This window comes from Odocoileus virginianus, chromosome 3 (genome assembly GCF_023699985.2).
Source record: "Odocoileus virginianus isolate 20LAN1187 ecotype Illinois chromosome 3, Ovbor_1.2, whole genome shotgun sequence".
Classification (NCBI taxonomy): Eukaryota; Metazoa; Chordata; class Mammalia; order Artiodactyla; family Cervidae; genus Odocoileus; species Odocoileus virginianus.
Genome location: NC_069676.1, coordinates 55703972 through 55730524, shown reverse-complemented (window position 1 = coordinate 55730524; position 26553 = coordinate 55703972). Strand labels below are relative to the sequence as shown.

Sequence of the window (26553 nt, the reverse complement as noted above, 5' to 3'; positions counted from 1 at the left end):
GCTTAATCCCCTATGGCATTACTACATAGTAGCAGAGTTAGTCTGTCCTCCCCTGCTTTTCTGACTTGATGCCTCCTTTGTGCTTCTGCAAATGCAGGTTCTATTGCATATCTTCTTTCAGAGGAGCCTGGTCTCATTGTAATTCAAGACGTGCTTTGAATGATAGTCTTCCTCTTTAATCAACCTTTCAACTCTGCTAGAAATGTGGCAGCAGCTTCTTCATGGCAGATGTATCCACTCCACTCATTTTATATTTTTCAGTCCAGACCTATTCCTGACTCTGTGTAACCATACTTTACTTATAGTAAATGGCTTGGCTAATTTCAGGAGATTCCTTGCTGAAGTCTCATTGTATAGTCTTAATGCTTTTTGGCCAAGCACCTTGTCACCAGTCAGAACTCATTTGCTGTTCATGTCTTCCATCCAGCAAATATAATGCCTTTTCCATCTTAACTAAGCACTTATCACATAATGTGTCTTTAACCTTTGCCATTTGAGATGGAGCAGCAAAACTAAAGTAAATTTCTTTCTCCTTCTTCACAATTTCATGGATAGAAGATTCATTTTTACAAAAGACCTGAGCAACCTCAGCACATGATTTTTTTTCTTTCCTTATTAAGTTGAGAACTTCCACTTTGCACATAAAGGAAATTTTGGCTTCTCTTTGGCATATATGAATTGCCAGTGTCACTACCCTTGCACTCTAAGGGGCATTATTTAGCAAAATAAGGGTCTCTGGAACAAAAGATGGTGATATCACAAGAGTTGATCTGATAACCTAGATAGCTACTAAGTGACAACGATGTGACAGGGATGTGCTAGACAAAGGATGATTTACCTCCTGGGTGAGATGGAGCAGGACGGTGCAGAATTTCATCATGCTACTCAGAAGCGCAAATGATTTAAAACTTATGAATTATTTATTTTTTGAGTTTCCCATTTAGTATTTGTGAACTTTGGGTAACTAAAACCACAGAAAACAAAACCTCGAATAAGGTGAGATTACTGTAACATATGTCAAAACATCCTTCAGTTCAGTCGCTTAGTCATGTCCAACTCTTCGTGACCCCATGGACTGCAGCACGCCAGGCTCCCCTGTCCATCACCAACTCCTGGAGCTTGCTCAAACTCATTTCCATTGAGTCGGTGGTGCCATCCAACCATCTCATCCTCTGTCATCCTCTTCTCCTTCTGCCTTCAATCTTTCCCAGCATCAGAGTCTTTTCAAATGAGTCAGTTCTTCACATCAGGTGGCCAAAGTATTGGAGTTTCAGCTTTAGCATCAGTCCTTCCAATGAATATTCAGGACTGATTTCCTTTACGATGGACTGGTTGGATCTCCTTGCAATCCAAGTGACTCTCAAGCATCTTCTCCAACACCACAGTTCGAAAGTATCAATTCTTCTGCGCTCAGTTTTCTTTATGGTCCAAATCTGACATGTATACATGACTACTGGAAAAACCATAGCTTTGACTAGATGGACCTTTGTTGGAAAAGTAATGTCTCTACTTTTAAATATACTATCTAGGTTGGTCATAGCTTTTCTTCCAAGGAGCAAGCGTCTTTTAATTTCATGACTGCAGTCACCATCTGCAGTGATTTTGGAGCCCAAGAAAATAAAGTTTGTCACTGTTTCCATCGTTTCCTCACCTATTTGCCATGAAGTGATGGGACCAGATGTCATGATCTTAATTTTCTGAATGTTGAGTTTCAAACCAGCTTTTTCACTTTACTCTTTCAATTTCATCAAGAGGCTCTTCAGTTCCTCCTGGCTTTCTGCCGTAGGGGTGGAGTCATCTGCATATCTGAGGTTATTGATATTTCTCCCAGCAATCTTGATTCCAGAAACATCCTTATAGGGACTTAAATGAAAAGGTCAATTTTTCATGTTGGAGAACAGTTTAATGCAAAGTAGAAAGATAGAAGCTTTGTCTGCTTCTACCCCTGTCTGACCTCTCTTGGCCTCTGTATCATAGATTACAGAAAATAAAAGCTACTCTAAAGAAGTGTTGGTGACATTATGTACATTGCTCATAAACAGTCTGTTATTAACCCCAGTAAACTGTAAACATTTAGATGTGTTAACTACTATATTTTTATTCCCACACATTTCAGTAATTAATTATCTTCACAATGAAGATAATTCTGGGGTTACCTGACCTACTATCATTTCCCTGGCCAGAGAAACATCCGTCACTGAATACAAGGGAACAGCAGCCGAACCACCTGGTTCTAAGACTGAGATTCTGAACGCCAGAGTACTTACGCCAAGAGGTGTTGTTTCTTTGACGCTATTCTCCTCACACCTTCCTTTACTGCGTATGTATATATTTGTTTGGCGTATTCTAAAACAGAATAGGAAGTTTCAAAGCTGGGAAAACTCACAGTTATAATGAAAACAAAACAAAACACAACCAAGCATCAATATGAATGACATTTGGGCATCAAATCAGAACTGAAATCAGGGGTAGGAACTGGTATCCGTTTTCTAGCAGGCGTCATTCAGATTTATTCTCCCTCTTCTGATTTAGCTCCAGATTTATGCCCCAGGCCTGAATCTGTTTCATTATATTTCATTCTCCTATATGCTATATATTCATGGAATTGTTGAATGTTAGAAATAAACATCTAACACAAAAGCCATTATTTTATAGATAATAAAACTGGATCCCAGAGAGGAGTTTGACTTTATTTGATATCTATAATGTGACTTGGGGGTTATAAAATAGGATACATTTTACAAAATAAGTTTTACATAAACATATATAAATTATGTATATATGTTGTAAAACAGAACTATATGGTCATTGTGAATTTTATTCTTGGAAAGACTCTTAAGATATATAAATTTTAATGCCTTTCTCATAAGAAATATTATATAGCAAACATCTACTTGTTTGCTTTGATGATAGGAGACTAACTGTCTATCAGGATACTTCATCTGGTCTTTGAACATTGCAAGAGTTGAAATTTCTTCCCTCTAGCTTCTTCTAAGACCTCAGAAACCAGTAATGTTCAATCTTGCCTGTGACAGCCTAAATCTTCTCTTTGTAACATGTACTCTCAGTTCTTTAGCTAAACAATCCATCTTGAGGCATCCTTTATCAGTATTTTTATCATGGGCGTTTCTGTAATTTCTAAAGTTTCTTTGATTAGAGTATAACTTATTATAGGTTTAAACAGTTAATGGAATGCTTGCAGAGCATTGGTTGGACAATTTAGGGCCTGGCATTTACAGTAAAGAGAAATTGAAGGATTTCTGGGAGGAAATAAGACACATATAGTAACATTCATGAATGGTTTTACTCATTCCTTAAATGTTTAAGACATTTAAGAATTAAGATTCCTTAGTTATTAAAACTGTGTAATATCCATGGATGGACTTGAAGAGATTTATGTGCCCACAGATATTATGCATACAGATTTTTAATGTTTCATCATTTTTTTCTTTTATAGAAAGAGGTAACATTCTCCATATTATTAAGGGAATCTTTGATCCCCTTTTGTTTACCTTTGATATAACAGTAGTGTAGTAGACAGAAAAGCAAACTGTATTTAAACCCAAATCAACAAGGTTACAATCTGGTCCATTCTACTTCCAAAGCGTTGTCATTTTAAACAGATTACCTGAACTCTCTGAGCCTCAGATTAACCTTCTATACAATGAAAATAATACCACTCTATAGTAAGTAGTGAGGATTCAGTGAAACTGAGAACGTTAAAGTGTCTTACTTACAGATATAACACATAAAGCACTCATATTCAAATTTTAGTCCACATATATGAACTGTAGAATGTTTTTTTCTTTCATGAGTTAGCTGATTTTAAAGAAATAAATGTAAATTCAAATATCTTTCCAGAATTGAAAAGGAGGATATCTGGCCCATCTTCATATTTTGGGCCTTGTTTTTAGTGTTCTAAGAAGGACGGGATGAACATACAGGGACTGAATGTTCCTGAGGTGGGATGTGGTAGAAAAGGCAAGATTTGCCACCATGCCCTTATTTAAAGCTGGTGAAATGAAGGCTGGAAACAGGTGGAGAATGGAGGGAAATCTGTGACTAGAAGCTAAACATAAGTTACTAGAGCTTAGAGCCTGGGCTGACTCTGTACAGCAATGATTCTCAACTTTTTTCTCTTTACACAAAGTATAGATGATGTTCACACTCCCATGAGTGAACATGGGCTTAGAGAGATTTTCTCTAATTATGTTGTAACCTCACCACTTTTTCCTTTATCTTCTACTCAGTAAAGTATATGAACAATTTTATTAAAGGGATACCCATAGATATTCTGTTTTATGCATGAACAAGATCATTCACAACATCTGAATTTTAGACTTCTATGATTAGTTGCAGAACCTTGCATTCATGTCAATACTCTACTGTGGGTCAACACTATCATCAAGAACCTCTACACTAGAAGATGGACTTGGTGGACTTGTGTACTTACAGATTTTCATGGCAGAGCATGCAGGGATTGTTGTATGTCTGGCCGTCATCACCACAGACAGGCTGTAAATTCTTTGGACAAAGGTAACCCATCCTGGGTAATATTCGGTAGTGTTTGCACATCTCAGAATTCTGAACAAACAAAACATAGTAGACTTGCTCAATGGCACTTAAGAGATATGGACTTGGTGAAAACCTCTTGCTTTCCTCAATCATGTGTGACTAGATAGTTAGTAAAGGAACTGTAACATAGGTTATACAAACTCATATATTCATTTCACATCACTGTTAGGTAACCTCCTGGGTTTAGCTCCATTTTTACTAAGGAAGTAGCCAAACCAAGATACAAGGAAGAACAAAGCAATTAGAAAGCAGAAATCCTACAAGATAGTGCTGTGCTTTGGAGAAGGCGATTGCACCCCACTCCAGTACTCTTGCCTGGAAAACCCCATGGACGGAGGAGCCTGGTGGGCTGCCATCTAAGGGGTCGCACAGAGTCGGACACGACTGAAGCGACTTAGCAGCAGCAGCAGTGCTGTGCTTAGTTGCTCAATCATGTCTGAGTCTTTGGGACTTCCTGGACTGTAGCTTGCCAGGCTCTTCTGTCCATGGGGATTCTCCAGGCAAGAATATTGGAGTGGGTTGCCATGCCCTCCTCCAGGGGACCTTCCCAACCCAGGGGTAGAACCCAGGTCTCCAGGTTTCCCACATTGCAGGTGGATTCTTTACCAGCCGAGCTACCTAGGCACAGATAAACTGAGGTATGCCCATAGGGAGAAAACGCCCATGCATAAAATAATACTTTTTTTTTTTGTCCTTTTAAATGAAGACATTGGTTATATACAATCTAGAAAGGAAACACTCAAAATAAATGCTAGGTAATCACATGGATTTTTGAGTTCCAGCTCTGCCACTAACTAAAGAAGTGATTTACCTGACTTCTTTGAGCCTTAGTTTCTCATCTGAAAAACATGAATAGTAAATGCCTCATATTGTTGTTTTAGGGAATCAAATCAGATAATGTACTTATATGTATACATAATACAGTGTTTGGCACATACTGAGTGCTCAGTATATGATAGTTGTTAGTTTCCTAAGGTAAAAAAATATATAAATTTTTCATGTAGAAAAAGGAACATATTTGTTCTTAGTAGTTTTTTAGAAGTGTGAGTTTCACAATGATGATGATGATAATAAATTTATTCATCTTAAAAGAAGCAGGAAAAAGGAAAAAACACAGAAATTTTAAAAATAGGATTATGGAAGACAAATTCAGTGGTGTCAATAATTACATTAAGTATTAGTAGGACTAACTACTCCAGATAAAGAACAGAGACTCTTAGTCTGGGGAAACAAAATGACTCAACTTATAATATTTAAAAGAAGTATACTTTATATCTTTCTATTTCAACTAATAGGGTGAACATAAAAGGACGGAAAATAGATATGTGCAAACACTCATCACACAAAAGGTGATAAATCTATATTAATATCACACAAAATAGAATTTAGGACAAGAACTAATGGCAGAGATAAAGAAAAGAAGAGGATTTCTAATTATAAAATAATAGATTCCATAATTAACAATCTCAAACATTTATGTACCTACAGTATAGTCTCAAGATAATCAGGCAAAAATTAACTGAAAGGAGAAAAAGGCAAATTTATCAAACTTTATGTTTATATTTAACATACTTCTTTTTGTAATAATACATATTTTGATATTTGTGTCTGTGGTATTTGAAAAATAATATAATAAGCTTGACCTCAGTGATATTTGTAGATCTCTATAGCCAACAATTGCAGACTACACATTCTTCTTAAGTAGACATGAAATTGTTGCCCAAATAGACCACATTCTGGGCCTTTAAGCCAGTATTGATAAATTCAAAAATTGAAGTCATAAAATGCAAGTTTTAGGGTCACAGTGAAATAATATTAGTAATATATATGCTAGTTATGAAACTCCTAGGTATTTAGAAGTTATGCAACACACTTCTAAATAAAAAAAATCTTAAAATCAATTTAAACCTCCATCTCAAGAAGCTAGCAAATAATAGGCAAAATAAGCTCAAAGAATATAGAAGAAAATGAATAAATTTATGAAATAGAAAACAGAAGGACAAATGGTTGTTTGAAAAGATTGATAAACTGATAAACTATTTGCAAAATTGACAAAAGTCAAGAAACACACATTACCAATATTAAAAAGTGGTGCCTTATATATAGATATTAAAAAGATAATGTGAAAATGTTATGAATAACAACTGTATGTCAATAAATTTGACAACTTAAGAAATTCCTTGAAAACTACTTTCTGAAACAGACACTGAGTAGATCATTTACTAGTAGTATATCTGTTGATACTCATTTCAGAGGTGTAAAGAAGTACTTGCTGATTTGTGTTCTAAAATAATTCAAACATCTAAATGTTGGGGTCCTTTAATGGACCGGAAGCTGGTGGTACGGAGTCGACGATAAAAAAGTGAAAGAGAGAGAGAGAGAGAGAAAAAAAAGCCCCGGGGACCTAAGCGCTGATGGAGCAAAGGTGCTTTAATGATTTCTCTATGAGTATATATAGGCTGTGGTACAAGAAACTTCTTTCGGGAATGATAGAGATCAGAAAACCAAACGTACAGCAACCATTACCAAGGGAACAAGGGGTGATGTTAGTCACAAGGTCAGGAGACAATCCATATCTCAAGAAAGGGGAACGAGACTAAGCAGTTTTGTCCTAAAGAGAATGTTTGCTAAAGGAGACCCAAGCCTGCCTCACACAATGAGCTCAGTCCCTGGGAGCAGCGTGCTGTTCCGCTTGAAGAGGGGCAAAGGGCTCATGGGAGACAGCACGTAGGAGTCCTCCCGTCAGACATTCCCTGACATCTAAAAGGACTGCTTTAGCTTGAGGTGAGTTCCATATCAATAGAGATACTCAGGGAGAGTTTAAACAAGCACCTTCTCTAAGTCACTGGCAAAGGTAGAACTGAACCAAGTATATCCTTAATAGTTTTCAGGTATCTGCCATCCAAGGTTGAAAACTACCAAAATAAAGGGTGATAAAGAAGCAAAAAGCAGAATTATGCCTCTCTTTTCTTACATAGTACATCAACTCTGAATAAATTATCCACCTTCAAAATAGACCTAGGATTCAGCTACCTTTTATGACCTCCACTCCTAGCACCATAAACCAGCCTCTCTGGTTACTGCTGTGGCTAACTAGCTGTCCAGCTTTTGCTCTTGCCTTCCTGCAATGTATCTTCAATACAGCAGGCGCAATATCCTTTTAAAACATAGATCATGTTACTCCTCTTTTCAAAACCTTCATTCAGACTAATAGACAACATCCTTAAAATGGTCTACACAGCCTTACATGACAGGGCCTCCTGTTACTTTAGTGACGTCTTCCTGTATAACTCACTGAGGTCATTCTGTCAGCTGTTCTGGGCTCCTTGCTGTCCTGTAAGCCCCGTCTCAGGGCTTTGCCGTTCCTCTTCCTGGAATGTTCCTCCCTCACTTACATGTATGGAATTCATCTCCCTAGGAGGTGCAAATGGCACCTTCTCAGGGAGCTCTTTTCTGTACAAGATACTTAAAATTGTATCTCAGCATTTACTATGTCATTTTTCTACTGACTCACATCATCTGTGATCTATGTTTTTTCAATATAAACTCCCTAAGTGGAGAGAGTTTTGTCTGTTTTGTTTACGGCTGCTGTTCTCATAAGGCTTCTCTGGTGGCTCAGTGGTGAAGAATCCGCCTGCCAGTGCAGGAGCCTCAGGTTCAATCCCTGGGTCAGGAAGATCCCCTGGAGAAGGAAATGGCTACCCCCTCTAGTATTCTTGCCTGGGAAATCCCACAGACAGAAGAGCCTGGTGGGCTACAGTCCATGGGTTGCAAAAGAGTCGGACACAACTTTGTGACTACACCACCAGCACCACCATTTAATCATACACATAGTAATGCTTGAAAAATAGCAAGTGCTCAATAATTATTTGTAGCATGCATAAATGATGGCTAAATGACAAGCTGAATAAAGAATGTTGTTCTCTTCTGCAAGAGAAAGCTCAGCTCAAAACCAGGTTACACAGGAATAAGCATGATAGGATTTCTGGTCTGCTGGTGATACATTATTTCTTGACCTAGGTGTCAATATCACAGATGTGATCACTGTAATATTTAGTTGTATATTTATGATAGGTACACTTTTCCTTTATGAGTATGATACTGCAAAGAAATGTAAAATAACAGATTTTATTATAATAGTCAAGATACATACACACAAACACACATAGAAACAATAGGATATTATTCAGACATGAGAAAGAAGAAAATTCTTCCTTTAACGACAACTTGGAAGAACCCTAAGGATGCTATGCTAAGTTAAATAAGACAGACAAAGAAAGACAAATACTGTACAATAAAGCCAATCACAGAGACAGAGAATAGAATGGTGATTACTAGGGGATTGGAGAAAATGAGACATTGGTCAAAGGGTATAAATTTTTAGCTACAATTTATGGCGCTCTAATATATGGTGTGGTGATTATAGGGAATCAGTTCAGTTCAGTGGCTCAGTCATTTCCAACTCTTTGTGACCTTATGGACTGCAGCACACAGGGCCTTGCTGTCCATCACCAACTCCCGGAATCCACCAAAACTCATGGCCGTTGAGTCGGTGAGCCATCCAACCATCTCATCCATCCTCTGTTGTCCCCTTCTCCTCCTGCCTTCAATCTTTCCCAGCATCAGGGTCTTTTCAAATGAGTCAGCTCTTCGCATCAGGTGGCCAAAGTATTGCAGTTTCAGCTTCAATATCAGTCCTTCCAACGAACATTCAGGACTGATTTCCTTTAGGATGGACCGGTTGGATCTCCTTGTAGTCCAAGGAACTCTCAAGAGTCTTCTCCAACACCACAGTTTAAAAGCATTAATTCTTCAGCACTCACCCTTCTTTATAGTCCAACTCTCACATTCACACATGAACTGGAAAAACGATAGCCTTGACTAGATGGACCTTTGTTGGCAAAGTCACGTCTCTGCTTTTTAATATGCTGTTTAGGTTGGTCATAACTTTTCTTCCAAGGAGTAAGCATCTTTTTATTTCATGGGCGCAGTCACCATCTGCAGTGATTTTGGAGCCCCCCAAAATAAAGTCAGCCACTGTTTCTCCCTCTATTTGCCATGAAGTGATGGGACTGGATACCATGATCTTAGTTTTCTTAATGTTGAGCTTTAAGCCAACTTTTTCACTCTCCTCTTTCACTTTCATCAAGAGGCTCTTTAGTTCATCACTTTCTGCCATAAGGGTGCTGGTCATCTGCATATATGAGGTTATTGATATTTCTCCCAGCAATCTTGATTCCAGCTTGTGTTTTATCCAGTCCAGCATTTATCATGATGTACTCTGCATACAGCTTTGATGTCCTTGTTTTCCTATTTGGAGCCAGTCTGTTTTTCCATGTCCAGTTCTAACTGTTGCTTCCTAACCTGCATACAGATTTCTCAAGAGGCAGGTCAGGTGGTGTAGTATTCTCATCTCTTTCAGAATTTTCCACAGTTTATTGTGATCCACACAAAGGCTTGCCATAGTCAATAAAGCAGAAGTAGATGTTTTTCTGAACTCTCTTGCTTTTTTGATGAACCAGCAGATGTTGGCAATTTGATCTCTGGTTCCTCTGCCTTTGCTAAAACCAGTTTGAACATCTGGAAGTTCACGGTTCACGTATTGCCGAAGCCTGGCTTGGAGAATTTTGAGCATTACTTTGATAGCATGTGTGATGACTGCAATTGTGCAGTAGTTTGAACATTCTTTGGCATTGCCTTTCTTAGGGATTGAAATGAAAATGGACATTTTCCAGTCCTGTGGCCACTGCTGAGCTTTCCAAATTTGCTGGCATATTGAATGCAGCACTTTCACAGCATCATCTTTTAGGATTTGAAATAGCTCAACTGGAATTCCATTACCTCCACTAGCTTTGTTCATAGTGATGCTTCCTAAGGCCCTCTTGACTTCACATTCCAGAATGTCTGGCTCTAGGTGAGTGATCACACCATCATGATTATCTGGGTCATGAAGATCTTTTTTGTACAGTTCTTCTGTGTATTCTTGTCACCTCTTCTTAATGTCTTCTGCTTCTGTTAGATCCATACCATTTCTGTCCTTTATTGAGCCCTTCTTTGCCTGAAATATTCCCTTGGTATCTCTAATTTTTTTGAAGAGATCGCTAGTCTTTCCCATTCTGTTGTTCTCTGTTGCTTTGCACTGATCACTGAGGAAGGCTTTCTCATCTCTCCTTGCTATTCTTTGGAATTCTGCATTCAAATGGGTATATCTTTTCTTTTCTCCTTTGCTTTTTGCTTCTCTTCTTTTCACAGCTATCTGTAAGGCCTCCTCAGACAGCCATTTTGCTTTTTTGCATTTCTTTTTTTGGAGGGGATGATCTTGCTCCCTGTCTCCTGTACAATGTCATGAACCTCTGTCCATAGTTCATCAGGCACTCTATCAGATCTAGTCCCTTAAATCTATTTCTCACTTCCACTTTATAATTGTTAGGGATTTGATTTAGGTCATACCTGAATGGTCCAGTGGTTTTCCCTACTTTCTTCAATTTAAGTTTGAATTTGGCAATAAGGAGTTCATGATCTGAGCCACAGTCAGCTCCTGGTCTTGTTTTTGCTGACTGTACAGAGCTTCTCCATCTTTGGCTGCAAAGAATATAATCAATCTGATTTCAGTGTTGACCATCTGGTGATGTCCATGTGTAGAGTCTTCTCTTGTGTTTTTGGGAGAGGGTGTTTGCTATGACCAGTGCCTTCTCTTGGTAGAACTCTTATTAACATTTTCCCTGCTTCATTCTGTACTACATGGCGAAATTTGCCTGTTACTCCAGGTGTTTCTTGACTTCCTACTTTTTCATTCCAGTCCCCTACAATGAAAAGGACATCTTTTTTTGGTGTTAATTTTAGAAGGTCATTTAGGTCTTCATAGAACCGTTAAACTTCAGCTTCTTCAGCATTACTGGTTGGGGCATAGACTTGGATTACTGTGATATTGACGGGTTTGCCTTGGAAATGAACAGGAAAACTATAGGGAATAGTAATGTGTAATATACTCAGAGTTGGTGAATAGACTTTAAATATTCTCCCCACAAAAAAGAAATGGTAATTATGTGAGGTGATGGAGATGTTAGCTAACACTATAGTGGTAATCATTTTACAGTCTAAGTCTATCAAATCAATATGTTGTACACAAGTTTACATAATGTTACATATCAACACACATACACTAAGGGCTTGGCAATGGCTCAGCAGGTAAAGAATCTCCCTACAATGCAGGAGATGTGGGTTTGATCCCTGGGTTGGGAAGATCCCCTGAAGAAGGAAATGACAACCCACTCTAGTGTTCTTGCCTGAAAAATCCCATGGACAGAGGAGCCTGGCAGACTATAGTCTGAAGGGTCACAAAGAGTCAGACACAACTGAGCAATTAAGCACACACCCAGACACACACACACACCACAATAAAGCTGGGGGGAAAGGAGCAGATTTTGTGGCTAGTACTTCTCCATGCTTAGGGATCCCTAGTCTGATTTACTAGAAATATGTAATTAGTATTTTGCTAGTGTAACTCATCTGTTATTATACTTGATTTGGGGAAATAATTAGATAAAATTCATGTTAGATACCTTTCTTTCTTCTTTTTGGGTCATCAGACTAGGTGCTAAAGTCTCCTTTCTAGGGACCAATTTGAGATTGCCCGTTGTGAATGAATATACTTCATGCTCTTATATCTTCTTTCTACTCCTGACCTTGACAAAGCTCTAAAAAAGCAATCCCAAATAGGGTCAATGTAAATATGTCATTTTACACTTCTTTTAAATATATAAAATGTATAAATATGTTCAGTGTCAATTTCCAGGTTATTGGGAAAAGGACTAGGTTTGGAGGGGGAATAGGAAGGGGTTGGGTAAGGAGCCTTTCTGGTCTGCTGAAATTATAGGGTTGAGACTCCTAACTACTTATTTGACTGCATGTGCCAGAAGTTACATGCACTGTACACCCACTTTTTAAAATTTCAAAATAAATTCATTTAGAGCAAGACTACTAATCTCAAAGAGCACAGCATAATGCACCACTGAGTAATCTGGAGACTTTTACTAAGCATGAACTCCATGGATTCCTTGAAAGGACTTGAGGCTGTACTGAATCAGTCTTTCCCAGGCCTTTACACAAAATGAGGTTTATGGAGGGCAAGTGGCAACAGCACTGCCCCCACATCCCCAAAATAAGTGAATTAAGTTAATAAGTAACTTTTTAGAAACAGCAGTTCTTACCAGAGAAGAAATGGAAGGCTCTGAGCTGTCTTCCTCTTCAGAAGATCTAAAGTGGGATGGTTTTTCTTCAAGTCTTATCCTTTCTAAAGCTTCTTTTTCACTAGAAAAGAAGACAAAAGTAAATTTACATCCACAAAGACTGGCTCCTGTAATGCCTAGTTGGAAGTTAAACATTTCTAATAAAATATGATGGAACCACAGAACATTGAATGAGAAAGTGTCCAGGAAGACATGTTAAGAAAAGTACACAGCTGGGAGGTGGCTTGGCAATCTCTTCACTTAACAGATGTGTGACCGTGGACAAGTTGTTCAGAGTATTCCTTTCTCCAGGGGATTTTCCTGACCCAGGGATCAAACCTGGGTCTCCTACATTGCAGGTGGAGTCGTTACCATCTGAGCCACCAGGGGAGTCCCATAAAAAGATGATAGTTTTGGTAATTCCTTCCTCAAGGGATGTACTATGAGGAGCTAATATATACATATATATATAATATATACATATATATATAATATATATAACTGTTGTGTTCATAGTGCTTTTTTCAGAACCATCATCATCCATCATGTCCATAGGTCCCCAAATATAGTTGTTCATCAGAATAAACTAGAAACCCTTTCTAAAAAACAAATTCCTTAGCCTTGGAGACTCTAACTTATTTTGAAGTACTAATGTGTGTGTGTGTGTGTGTGTGTGTGTGTGTGTGTAAGACCTCTCTTAAGTGTGATCTAGTTGTAGAACAGATTTGGAATAATTTCTTGTAACTATGATACTGAGGGTTGGAAAACATTTTTTTTAAGTGACATAGCTAGTAAATATCATGATTAGAACTTCCATCTGGATTTCCTGTCTTCAAGTCCAAGTGTTCTTTCTCCTGTCCCGGGTGTTGTCAACTTAAAAGCGTTTTTGCATCTAAAGACTTGGTTTAAAGCCTGCACGGATTCATAAGCACATGAGTATTTAATCAACAAAATGCAGTCCCCTCACTAGCTGAGGGGGTACAGGATCCTGTTACTCACAAGATATGTCTGCACATGTAGCACTTGTTTTTGTATAACTTTCCATCAGTACCAAGAACAGGGTCATTCTCTCTCGTGCACATGAGCTCGTCATTCCTCACATGCTGCCGAAAGTTACTGCACTCATCCTAGAAAATACGAAAAGGGAAGTGGGCGTGGCTTTTTCCCTTTGTGACTTAGTTACTTTCTTAAACTTGGTTTTAGGAATTCCTCTCTTGGCTCTGGTCTCAGACTCACTGCACTTATCCTGGCAATGGAGGCCAAGGAACGCCCAGACTCTCTAAACTTCCCATCCTCTGCTTCATTCCGAACCTCTCTGCACTGGTCCTGGAAATATAGGGAAACATAAAACAATACTTGAAAGACCTCCTTGTCTTGCTCGCCCTTTCCATCGATCTTGCCTTTCCTCTACTTTTCACAGGAGATACACTCTTGACCAGAGGACAATCCCACAGTTGTCTAACTCTATGAATGTCATTATCACTGGTAAAAGACTGATTGAAGATGTCTCTTTGTGATCTTGAAAAGCAAATAGAAAAGGCAGCATCATGCACGTGCACTGTTGATTCACTGATGCTCAGAAGACCCTCTGGAGAAAATGGGAAAGGCATCGAGGAGAGACGCTAAAAGAGAGACTTTGAGACTAGTTTATTTTACATAAATTGTTAAAAATCAGGGTCAACAAGTAACATGAAGCCTCATTTCACATTTAAAGTGTCAGACATAAGCATGCAGTTGAGGTGGTAAAGAATTTTACCCACTATTTTTCAGTCCACAATTCTCCCAAACAGGAGAGACCAAAGCGCAATAATTGATACACACTGCAGGAGAATTCTCTATAAAATTGAGAAAAAACATTAAACTTCAAAGCCAGGAGATAAATCTTATTATAACCCAACATGACAATATTGGCAAAATCAATTTTCTTTGAAGCAGAAGATTAGCAACTTTATTATCCAAAAAGTGAAGGCGAAGACAAGAATCTGAGGATGAAAAGTAAAATAGTTATCTTCATATCTTAAAAAATAACCTTTGCATCATTTGAGGGCTTGGCTCTTGATCTTTCTTCTTCATTCTTTTTTCTTTCATTAGCTTCTCGCTCACTGAAAAATGAAAGGGATAGAGTAGTTTTTCCAAAGTTGTTATTGAATTGTTTAACCAAATATTTCTTTAATTCTAAACATTAGAATATCTAACACGGTTTTCTAGTATCTAAAAAATACTTAAGATACTTTTTAAACAAATAAGTTCTAATCACTGGGGTTTTCATTATATATTTGTGACACTGCTGTCAACTTTCATAAACCTAGGTTCTATACTATTATCTAGAGTGATATACATCTGAAGGGTCATTACATTTTTTCCTAATAGGATTATTTATGACTGTCAGGTAGACAGTTGCTTCATTTCTTTTTATTTTCTTACTGAATTACAATAAAACTCTCCTATATGCATTGTTCTTTATATTGCTATTATGCTTTAAAGTTTATAAACATTTGAAAAATATTTTCTCCTTGAATCCCTACCAAAACTCTATTGTGTAGTTATTATTCTCTTTATATACAGGGGGAACTGAGGCTCTGCCGAGTGAACGGGTCTGCCCCATGTCACTTATCTGAGATGCTTCCTCTTTGAAGGTCAGTGATGTTGGCGTGATACAACAGGGTCCTCGCCTATCCCAGCTGCTCGTGGTATGACTATGCTTTTCATAATACTCAAAATAGAAATTTCTTATGGAAGTGCTTTGGAAACTTATTGTCCTTTTCTAAACTGAGGAGCTATTAGTATATATTTTTAATGTGTGATGCCAAACACCATAAGTTTTAAATCAAAAGGAACTGATTTCTGGGAAGCAGATACAGCATATCAAACTGATTCATAAACCTCTCTACTCACAAGATGCTCTGACACATAGCACACTTGTTGGCATGCATCTTGCCATATGGGCCTCGAACAGGGTTGTTTTCTTTGGTGCAAATAAGCTTTCCATCTCTCACCATGTTCCGGAATTCATGACACTGATCCTGCCAATAAGAACAACAACAAAAAAAGAGATCATCTGATCTTTAAAACAGAAAATATGATTGGTTGGTTATGTGTAAACTCATAACTCTTAAGGAAAATAAAAATCTAGAGAAAATAAAATTTTAGAGATGAAATGTATTTTAAAGCAGCAGTTCCCAACCTCTTTGGCACCAGGAAAGAGTTTGTGGAAGATGATTTTTCCATGGACTGGGGCTCAGGGGATGGTTTTGGGATGATTCAAGCACATTACATCTATTGTGCACTTTATTTCTATTATTATTACATTAGCTCCACCTCAGATCATCAGGCATTAGATCCCAGGAGCTGGGGATCCATTTTACAGGCACTATGTTCAGTATCTGCTTAAGAAGTCTGAATCCTCTCCACAGCATCCGTTTCAAAAACTTATTGGCCCCAGTGGAATTTCACTACCACCTAAGGCAGCCTGTGCCATTTTTATATAGTTTCATGGGGTTGAACCCCAAACCTGTTGCACTGCACCTCAACTCATTACTTCACACGTTAAAAAGCCCTGGAATGAAAGACATCCTTTGGCAAGGCGGCGTATAAACACCTAAAGTTTTAGCTTTGTTCCTCAAGAACAACATTTTTTAAAATTGTTTCATCAAATCTGTATTATATTCTTAGCATTTTGTTGTGTGTGGTAATGGATTTCTTTTGGTTGTCATTAAAAAAATCTATAAGATAAGCACACATTATCCCCATTTTACAGATGAGAGGAAAAAAGTTCACAGATATTAAGTAATTAAAATCAGTGTTGGAACAGAGGTCAGAAACCTATTAATAACTAGGCTATAGATTCCTTGCCTTCTTTGCCTTTACATGGTAGAAGATAAGACTCCTGGTACATCTCTAAGAACATGGAGCTAGCTGCCTTTTTTACTCATTGAAAACTAAGAACCTTAAAAAGCAGGCAATGGAACTGGGCCCACAGGGTTTGACTCCTGTTGAAATTTTTGAACATCCATAGAAGTTTGTCTTAAACTTTTTTTTAAGCCCAAAGAGCTACAGTATATGGGAAGATTATCTTTAAAAATACTACCAATAACCTAGGTTGGAGTTACCTTTCTTTAAATTGTGGTACTATGAACAACTCCAGACCTACTTTTCTCTGTTTAGTAGCATTTTAACTATTCTCTGGAATTGAATACCTAATCAACATATGAAATGTCTCATAGCCATCATTTTTAAATGTGCTAGAATTTTTTTTCCTCTTCCAGGTACCTAAAATGCCACATACATCTGTGTCTATGATAGCACCCATGTGAGTATATTGCAGCCTTTGCTCTTTGGGTGAAAATCTCTAGCTCTTCTATTTGTTATCTGTGAGTAGTTAACTTCTCTGAGTTTTTTCCTCAACTGTAAAATTGGAACACCACCACCTACTGCATTGATTGTGGGCAGATATGATGGGCACAGATTTAAATCTGTGGGCAGATTTAAATATGATGGTGCATGTACTTTGTAAAGCTTATTTTGGTTTGCATTTGTAGATAAGACTGCAGCTTTCTTTTTGCCACAGGCACAAAAAATATCTGGGTATTTTCTGTACGTACACATAGTTTTTTCCCTTGTTTGAAATTCCTGAAATAGATATTTTTAAACTTGAAAGCAATTGACCAATCTAGAATAGATGTCCAGTAGAGATCATTTGAAGTTGTACAATAAACTATTTTCTCAAAGCCATTGATCTACCAACATATGGGTAACAGATATTCCCAATATATTTTTCAAAAATGACCACTACTACTACTGTTTCATTTTGTTTAGTCAGTATAAAACTAATGAAAAGTTTCCTCTTTAATGGGAAAACTTCCCTGGGGAAATTTCACTTTTTACTTTTCCAGTCCATAGATGGATTGGAAGAGGTTGCCATGTGTCATAGTCTAAGTGCTGGTGTTTTAAAGCACTGAACCTTATTTTTAAAACCCCAAACTGAACACAAGATGGCACTAGAGTACCAAGTCAAGAATTTACCATCTGGAGCGCCAAGCTTTTGCTCCTTTACTTGTTTGTAAATTTGGCATCTATTTGCATAATTGTTTTTAAACTTCGGGGGGGGAGATCAAGTTGATAATAACAATAATTTGACAATTGCCATTGTTCCTGTAATGTGTGGTAACTGCGACAGAGTTGCTCTTAGGACAATTAAGTTCCATGCTATTTCTTGAATATCTGATCATGTCTTTCTTGTTTATCATCATGTTCACAACATCTGGGGCAGAGTATGTATTCCATAACATGCATTCTGTTTATTTGTTGAATAAACTAAGCTTGCAACCTCTTATCCAAATTAAAGTATAGCATGCTCAGGTGGCACTAATGGTGAAGAATCCACCTGCCAATTCAGGAGATGCAAAGAGATGTGGGTTTGATTCCTGAGTTGGGAAGATCCATCCCCTGGAGAAGAAAATGGCAAACCACTCCACTATTTTTGCCTGGGAAATCCCATAGACAGAGGAGCCTGGAGGGCTGCAGTCCATGAGGTTGCAAAGAGTCAGATGTGACAGCAATTGAGCACAAGATATGTCTAACGTATGTTACCTGTTTTTCATTGTCCTTTCCGGTTGTGTTTCTCAAGTATTCCTTCTCTTCCTTTTTTTTTTCAGCTGCTTCCCTTTCCCTTGAAGAGAAAAATGAGAAGAAACATTTCAACCAAAATGAACAAACACCTCAGATATGCTCTTAAAAAAAAAAATGTTGTCTTGAACGAATGAGTGATTATTTACTTTAAGACTCAACAATTAAAAGCTAATTTTTGAAACATACTCACAGCTTTTCCTTACACATAGCACATTTGTTACCATGTGTCTTGCCATCTGGACCACGTACAGGGTCACTTTCTCGGGTACAAATAAGCTTTCCATTCTTCATTTGACTTCTAAACTCATCACATACATCCTGAAAAGAAGGAAAAATTATATTGGGAATGGTTATTTTCACATAGTATTTGACTGATCTTGAAAATTTTGAAGATTTTGACTCAGGAGTTGGGCAGCCACCTAATCTTGCTGTGGGAGGCTCTTTACTGGACCACAGACGTGTCCAAGTGGTAATTTCTGAAGATGAATTCCATCATCAACCTTAATTCCTGCTTGCCATGTAAGGCTTCATATTCCAGAAATGATCACTTGGATACCTCTGTGGTCTAGTGTAGAGCCTCCCCACAGCAAGGTTAGGTGGCTTTATAACCAGGTTACTTTAGAATGGGAAGATTATCCTGGATTATCTGGGTGGGCCCAGTGTAATCAAAAAGATTCTTATGAGTGAAACAGGAAGGCAGGAAAACCAGAGTCAGAATGATACAACATTTTAAAAAAAAATCTACTGGCCCCTGCTGGTTTTAAAGATGACCACAAACCAAGGAATGCAGGCGCTTCTAGAAGTTTAAAAAAAAAAAAGGCAAAGATAAAGATCTTCCCCAAAACCTCCACCAAGGAAAGCAGACTTTCTCTGACACCTTGGCTTTAACATAGTAAGACCTGTTTAGGACTTCTGAACTCCAGAAATGTATGATGCTGAATCAAGGTTGTTTTCAGCTACTGTTGGTAATAATTTGTTATAGCAGCCAAACCTCATTTTCCCCATCTATAAAATGAGATTGGGAAAATCTTAGTTGACCAGGCTATTGAGATAATTAAATAAACTACTCTCTATAAAAGTGTTTTATAAAGTGTTAGGCTGGAAGATTTCCATTTGGTGTTAAATTTCCACATTGAACAAGTTATCAGTGATATTCACATTCATGATGATTTCTGAGCTTCTAAGCACAAGATCTTGACTGGCAACCCTGGCATGCTCTTTCCACATTTTTGATAGTCAAGTAATGACTTACAGAAAGACCATTCTTGCCAAAACCTAGTTAATAATTCACCTTTCCTGATGCTGAATCAGTCCCATTTGATCTGTAGACAGATTGCTTGTCTTTTCCCTCTGCTTCTCTTTGCCTAAAAAAGAAAAGAGTTCAGTAGTCATGTTGTTAACACATACCCAGGTTTGGAAGAGGCCTGAGAGTTTATGTATCCTAATCCACCTTCTTCACAGAGAATCTCTCTGCATCTCTCAGAGATGGACAGTCACCTTGGGTATTAAGAAGCTCCCCATTACAAGATAGCTATTCTAGCGAGATCAACTGAGTTAATCTCAAAGTCTCCTTTATATATGTCCAAATTAATCTCCCTGCAGCTTTCATCCTTACTTCACATCCTCAGGAAAGCATGGAACAAGCCTGCTAAATCCATTATCTCTTCCTGACATTAATCCTTTAGATATTTTTTTTTTTTTTGCTGTTTAGATAATTCTATTTTTTTTTCCATTTATTTTTATTAGTTGGAGGCTAATTACTTTACAGCATTACAGTAGTTTTTGTCATACATTGAAATGAATTAGCCATGGATTTACATGTATTCCCCATCCCAGTCCCCCCTCCCACCTCCCTCTCCACCCGATCCCGCTGGGTCTTCCCAGTGCACCAGGCCCAAGCACTTGTCTCATGCACCCAACCTGGGCTGGTGATCTGTTTCACCCTAGATAATATACATGTTTCAATGCTGTTCTCTTGAAACATCCCACCCTCGCCTTCTCCCAGAGTCCACAAGTCTGTTCTATACATCTGAGTCTCTTTTTCTGTTTTGCATATAGGGTTATCATTACCATCTTTCTAAATTCCATATATATGTGTTAGTATACTGTAATGGTCTTTATCTTTCTGGCTTACTTCGCTCTGTATAATGGGCTCCGGTTTCATCCATCTCATTAGAACTGATTCAAATGAATTCTTTTTAATGACTGAGTAATATTCCATGGTGTATATGTACCACAGCTTCCTCAAAATTGACAAACCAATAGCAAGACTCATTAAGAAACAAAGGGAGAAGAACCAAATTAACAAAATTAGAAATGAAAATGGAGAGATCACAACAGACAACACTGAAATACAAAGGATCATAAGAGACTACTACCAGCAGCTCTATGCCAATAAAATGGACAACTTGGAAGAAATGGACAAGTTCTTAGAGAAGTATAACTTTCCAAAACTGAACCAGGAAGAAATAGAAGATCTTAACAAAATGATCACAAGCAAGGAAATCGAAACTGTAATCAGAAATCTTCCAGCAAACAAAAGCCCAGGACCAGATGGCTTCACAGCTGAATTCTACCAAAAATTTAGAGAAGAGCTAACACTATCTTACTCAAACTCTTCCAGAAAATTGCAGAAGAAGGTAAACTTCCAAACTCATACTATGAGGCCACCATCACCCTAATTCCAAAACCAGACAAAGATGCCACAAAAAAAGAAAACTACAGGCCAATATCACTGATGAACATAGATGCAAAAATCCTTAACAAAATTCTAGTAAACAGAATCCAACAACATATTAAAAAAAATCATACATCATGACCAAGTGGGCTTTATCCCAGGAATGCAAGGATTCTTTAATATCTGCAAATCAATCAATGTAATACACCACATTAACAAATTGAAAGATAAAAACCATATGATTATCTCAATAGATGCAGAAAAAGCCTTTGACAAAATTCAACATCCATTTATGATTAAAACTCTCCAGAAAGCAGGAATAGAAGGAACATACCTCAACATAATATAAGCTATATATGACAAACTCACAGCAAGCATCACCCTCAATGGTGAAAAATTGAAAGCATTTCCTCTGAAATCAGGAACAAGACAAGGGTGCCCACTCTCACCACTACTATTCAACATAGTTTTGGAAGTGTTGGCCACAGCGATCAGGGCAGAAAAAGAAGTAAAAGGAATCCAGATAGGAAAAGAAGAAGTGAAACTCTCTCTATTTGCAGATGACATGGTCCTCTACATAGAAAACCCTAAAGACTCTACCAGAAAATTACTAGAGCTAATCAGTGAATACAGTAATGTTGCAGGATATAAAATTAGCACACAGAAATCTCTTGCATTCCTATACACTAACAATGAGAAAACAGAAAGAGAAATTAAGGAAACAATACCATTCACCATTGCAACAAAAAGAATAAAATACTTAGGAGTATATCTACCTAAAGAAACAAAAGACCTATACATAGAAAACTATAAAACACTGATGAAAGAAATCAAAGAGGACACAAACAGATGGAGAAATATACCGTGTTCATGGATTGGAAGAATCAATATTGTCAAAATGGCTATACTACCCAAAGCAATCTATAGATTTAATGCAATCCCTATCAAACTACCAATGGTATTTTTCACAGAACTAGAACAAATAATTTCACAATTTGTATGGAAATACAAAAAACCTCAAATAGCCAAAGTAATCCTGAGAAAGAAGAATGGAACTGGAGGAATCAATCTGCCTGACTTCAGACTATACTACAAAGCCACAGTCATCAAGACAGTATGGTACTGGCACAAAGACAGAAATATAGATCAATGGAACAGAATAGAAAGCCCAGAGATAAATCCACAAACCTATGGTCACCTTATCTTTGACAAAGGAGGCAAGGATATACAATGGAAAAAAGACAACCTCTTTAACAAGTGGTGCTGGGAAAACTGGTCAACCACCTGTAAAAGAATGAAACTAGAACACTTTCCTTTAGATATTTAAAAACAAGCTTCAGATCTCCAAGTCCAGCTTCCTCAGTTCTTTTACCTTTTTGTCATAAGTTGTAGTTTTAATTCCTTACCAATTCACCATTCTTGTTCCTTGATTTGTAGGTCAGTCTAAGCTTCCCTGGTGGCTCAGATGGTAAAGAATCTACCTGCAGTGCAGGAGACCCAGGTTTGATCCCTGGGTTGGCAAGATCTCCTGGAGAAGGAAATGGCAATCCACTCCAGTATTCTTGCCTGAAGAATTCCATGAGCAGAGGAGCCTAGTAGGCTACAGTCCATGGGGTCACAAAGAGTTGGACATGACTGAGTGACGAGCACTAATATTTCAATTTATCTAGGTTACCGTTGGATCTCAAGATAGAAGACAAGTGATATAGGAAGAACCTTAGGATTATGGGTTTGGGGGTTTTTCTTTAATCTTTTACCTTTCTGATAAAATATTTATGCTAGTGGTTCCTAATTTTTCATGTACATTAAGAATCACCTGTGAGATTTTAAAAATCAGATTTACTGACAGGGTCTACACTGAGATTCAGTTATCTGACTTTTAATAACCCAGGTGATTCTGATCCAAGATCCAAATCATACAGAACTCTGGTACATGTATATCTCTCTCAAAGTTTCATTTGGCTTTATGCTTAAAAGGAATGTATATGAATATATATAACATGAGTATGTGTGTGTGTGTATTTTAGGGAGCTCCCTTTTCATATATAAGAAATAGGTTTTTATATGACTCAGGGAACTCAAACTGGGGCTCAATTTGAGTTTCATTTCTTTCAAACAACCTAGAGGGGAGGGAGGTGGGAGGAATATTCAAATGAAAGGGGACATGGGTAAACCTATGGCTGATTGATGTTGATGTTTGGTAGAAACCTATAAAATACTGTAAAGCAATTATCCTTCAATTAAAAATAAAAATAGGGAAGTGGTAGTCACTGTATCCTGAAGATTCAAACAAATATAAAGTCATGAAACCTTAACAAAATGCTAGGAAAAAGAGACCACCTGTAATGATTCAGTCTGGTGGAATTCAATTTACAGTCACGGATCTGATCAAAAATCTCCAGTGGCTTACAGTTCACAGAATTGTGACACAAAATAGAGTAGGAATCAGCCACTGGTCAGCTGCCCTTTCTTGGGCTCATTGTTCCTTAGGGGATGCTAGAGAAGGAGATAATATTTGAGAATTAACAGAAAGGGTAGTTTTCATGAAAGAAACTACAGGCAAATGAGAAACAGCCATTAATTCAGGAGGAATATGTGGCTATCTTTAGACAAGCAGGTTGAGAAAAGTACTTACAATATCTCTTTACACATGGTACACTTGTTGTTGTATGATTTGCCGTCTGCATCACGGACAGGATCACTCTCGCGAGTGCAGCTGAGTTTTCCATCTTTCATTTTTTCCCGATACTCAGCACATTGGTCCTGAAAAGGGAAAAGAGAGCAGGCCTCCTGGATGACTTGGTCTCTTGTATGTTTATTAAGTTTGTTAAATAATCTGAGTCAGAAGTTCTTATCTATCTCCTCTTATACAGCATGTAACACCTAGGATTGCTGTCAACAGAAGAGGGGCTGGAATCATCCATATTCTAAGAGGTCAGCTCTCATGGGTAATGTTGCTTTTAAGGTTTTACACATGGAAATTATAAAGCTGGCTGGGATTTAATCGCATAGATCAAGGGTCAGCAGACTATAGCCTACAACACTAATCTGTCCTGCTGTCCTTATATAGGAAGTTTTATATATAAAACTTAAAACACACCTTCACTCCTTCATTTAAGTATTATTTATGGCTGATTTCCCCTAGACGTGGCAGAGTTGAATAATTGTAACAGAAACTGTGTAACCCGCAATGCTTAAAATATTTGCTATCTGGCCTTTTACAGAAAAGAAAAAAAAAAAATGCTGACCTCTAATGTAGATAGGAGAGAGAAAGAAGTGCTAAGAGAAGGCATAAAATCATGTAAAATGCCGAAGAAGTCAGGCTTGAATAAATTACAGACAAGATAGACAAAGGGTCTTAACAAGTCTATACTTGAGAGTAAGAACTCAACCTCCTACAGGAGAAAATATGCACAAACAGAAAAGCCAAAATTTTTCAAAGGCAAACACTGGGCCTATGTCAGATCTGGAGGCAGAGAGAGAGTCTTGACATCCCCAGGCCATATGACTAGAGATAAGATGGCTGTGACAAGGTCATACAGCTAAAGACAAGGTGTCTGTGATCTTAGTAGTTGTGTTCACGTGCCTGAGGAGTGGGCTTGTATGCAACATTGTCATAATGACTTTTAAAATGTCTCAGGAAATGTGCCAACACTTGCCTAAGTTACTGTATCCCTATAAGAGTACTGCTAAGTAAGAGAAAATATAGAGTTGAGTGAGATGAAGTGATTTATTCGATGCTTTGCAAGTCCAGGTGGCAAAGGTAGGATCATACCCCAGACTATCTGACTCAAAAACCTATGCTCTTTCACCATATTATCCTGTCTTGGAACAATAGCAAATATACCTCCAAAAAGTGGCTCCAGTCAGAAAGAGAACATAAAGAAAGGAACTGAAGAGCACAGGATGTGGAACATCATTACATTTATGCCACTTACTCTCGTCGGATCATGTATTGGCTTCAAAGCTAGATGATAGAAAGAGTCAGAAGGCTGGGATCAGGACATCATGTTAATTATTTTCAAGTGCAGAGAAGTCAGAGTGAGCCCTAGAGAAACTAAAAATTGCTTGGGTATTATTCTGCAATCATAAGGGAAAGTCCCCTGTCCTTCCAAGGAAGCTCTCCAGCTCAGCACTGTGTACGCTCATAGCCCTTGACCACAGGCTCTGCCCTGGCCCCAGTACCACTGAGTGGAGCCCACTCTGGTTGTGGAACTCAGAGGCGGCTCTCACCTTTGCTTTCCCTTGTCCACCACCACTGGAGCCATGGCCCGCAGCATTCCGCTGATCTTCCTCCTCTTTTCTCTTTCTTTCTTCATCTTCTTTCTGGCTGAAAATTAGAAGGTGGGAGGTAGGGAATAATAGATTACAGAGAGTGGAATGCATTTCTATGAGTTTCTCATCCTATGACCCAGTTAGATTTTTATAGAATTCACCAGCATTTATTGAACATCTGTTACATTGCAGGCCCTCTTCTTTGAAAATAGAAAAATGCATTATGTTGCATCCTTTTGCCTGGAAGACTCTTATTGCAGTAGGAAAAAACCAACATTTATGGAACCACAAGCAAGACTTGGTGAGCAATTAATTAGCATTTTGTAAATGCTCATGTGAATCTCCAGAGGGATTTCTCTCAAATACCTCATATCAAAGAGGTCCCAATGTAAGTATCTCCTCTACCGAATGTGTTCTTTCTTCTTCAGAAAGAACAAGACGCTGAGCCATCCCTAACTGTTCCCTCTTCTTTAGCTCACATAGCTGTTTACATTGGTTTCACTTTCCTGTGTCTCCCATGTTGATGTACTCACCTTCTGTTCTAGCTCTGTGCTCTAGTTACCTCTTGCTGGATCACTGTAATTCCCTACTACCACCAACAGCATTCTGAATTTTGGTACCTTGCTTTTCTTTTTACTGCTAACATGAATCTTCCAAAAAAAAAAAAAAAAAAAAAAAAACCACATTTATGCCACTTACTTTCCTAGCTGAAAAATTTTAGCAGCTTGCCACTATATATAGAATTGACTTCAAAATCCATGATCTGGCATTCAAAGCTGGTGAAGTGGATAAGTTCTAACTAACATGACTTGCTCTTTTACGTACATACTACACCTTCCCTAATTTTAGATTTTACCTATGCTGTTCCCTGTTTTATCCTCATTCCTTCCTGTACTGTTCACATATTATCCAAAGTACCAGATCCAGTTTTATCCCTCCATAAAACTTTCTATTAACTCTCCCTTTCCTGAACTACCATAACACATTGCATACATCATTTTTCATTTAGCAATTACTCCTTTGTATTATATTAATTTATTCCCATGTCTAATCCTTACTGAACTATATAATTTCTGGTAATACTATTTCATTCATCTTTCTATAACCGTCATACACTTAAACATTCTAGATGTTCATCAAATGACTGTTAAATGACAAATATTTCAGATG

The 26553-nt window shown here is 37.8% G+C and overlaps 1 protein-coding gene and 1 long non-coding RNA gene across 5 annotated transcripts in view; one reads left to right on the top strand and one right to left on the bottom strand.

The window, feature by feature from the left end:
• Positions 1-26553, bottom strand: part of SPINK5 (serine peptidase inhibitor Kazal type 5) — an 87893-nt gene that overhangs the window by 3942 nt on the left and 57398 nt on the right. For 3 of the 4 annotated variants that reach the window (XM_020891235.2, XM_070465605.1, XM_020891236.2), the window contains exons 24-35: positions 25342-25438; positions 23744-23871; positions 19723-19795; positions 18622-18749; positions 18393-18471; positions 15699-15826; positions 14833-14905; positions 14040-14129; positions 13803-13930; positions 12786-12885; positions 4454-4584; positions 2268-2346 (exon numbers count right to left, since the gene is read on the bottom strand). In XM_020891235.2, coding sequence (XP_020746894.2) covers positions 2268-2346; positions 4454-4584; positions 12786-12885; positions 13803-13930; positions 14040-14129; positions 14833-14905; positions 15699-15826; positions 18393-18471; positions 18622-18749; positions 19723-19795; positions 23744-23871; positions 25342-25438 — 1234 coding nt within the window. The remainder of the gene's footprint in view (positions 1-2267; positions 2347-4453; positions 4585-12785; positions 12886-13802; positions 13931-14039; positions 14130-14832; positions 14906-15698; positions 15827-18392; positions 18472-18621; positions 18750-19722; positions 19796-23743; positions 23872-25341; positions 25439-26553) is intronic. The other variant, XM_020891237.2, reaches the window with a different exon arrangement.
• On the top strand, positions 15364-18614 carry LOC139034418 (uncharacterized). The gene is made up of 3 exons (XR_011486895.1): positions 15364-15439; positions 17069-17112; positions 18458-18614. It is a non-coding gene; the product is annotated as an uncharacterized lncRNA (long non-coding RNA).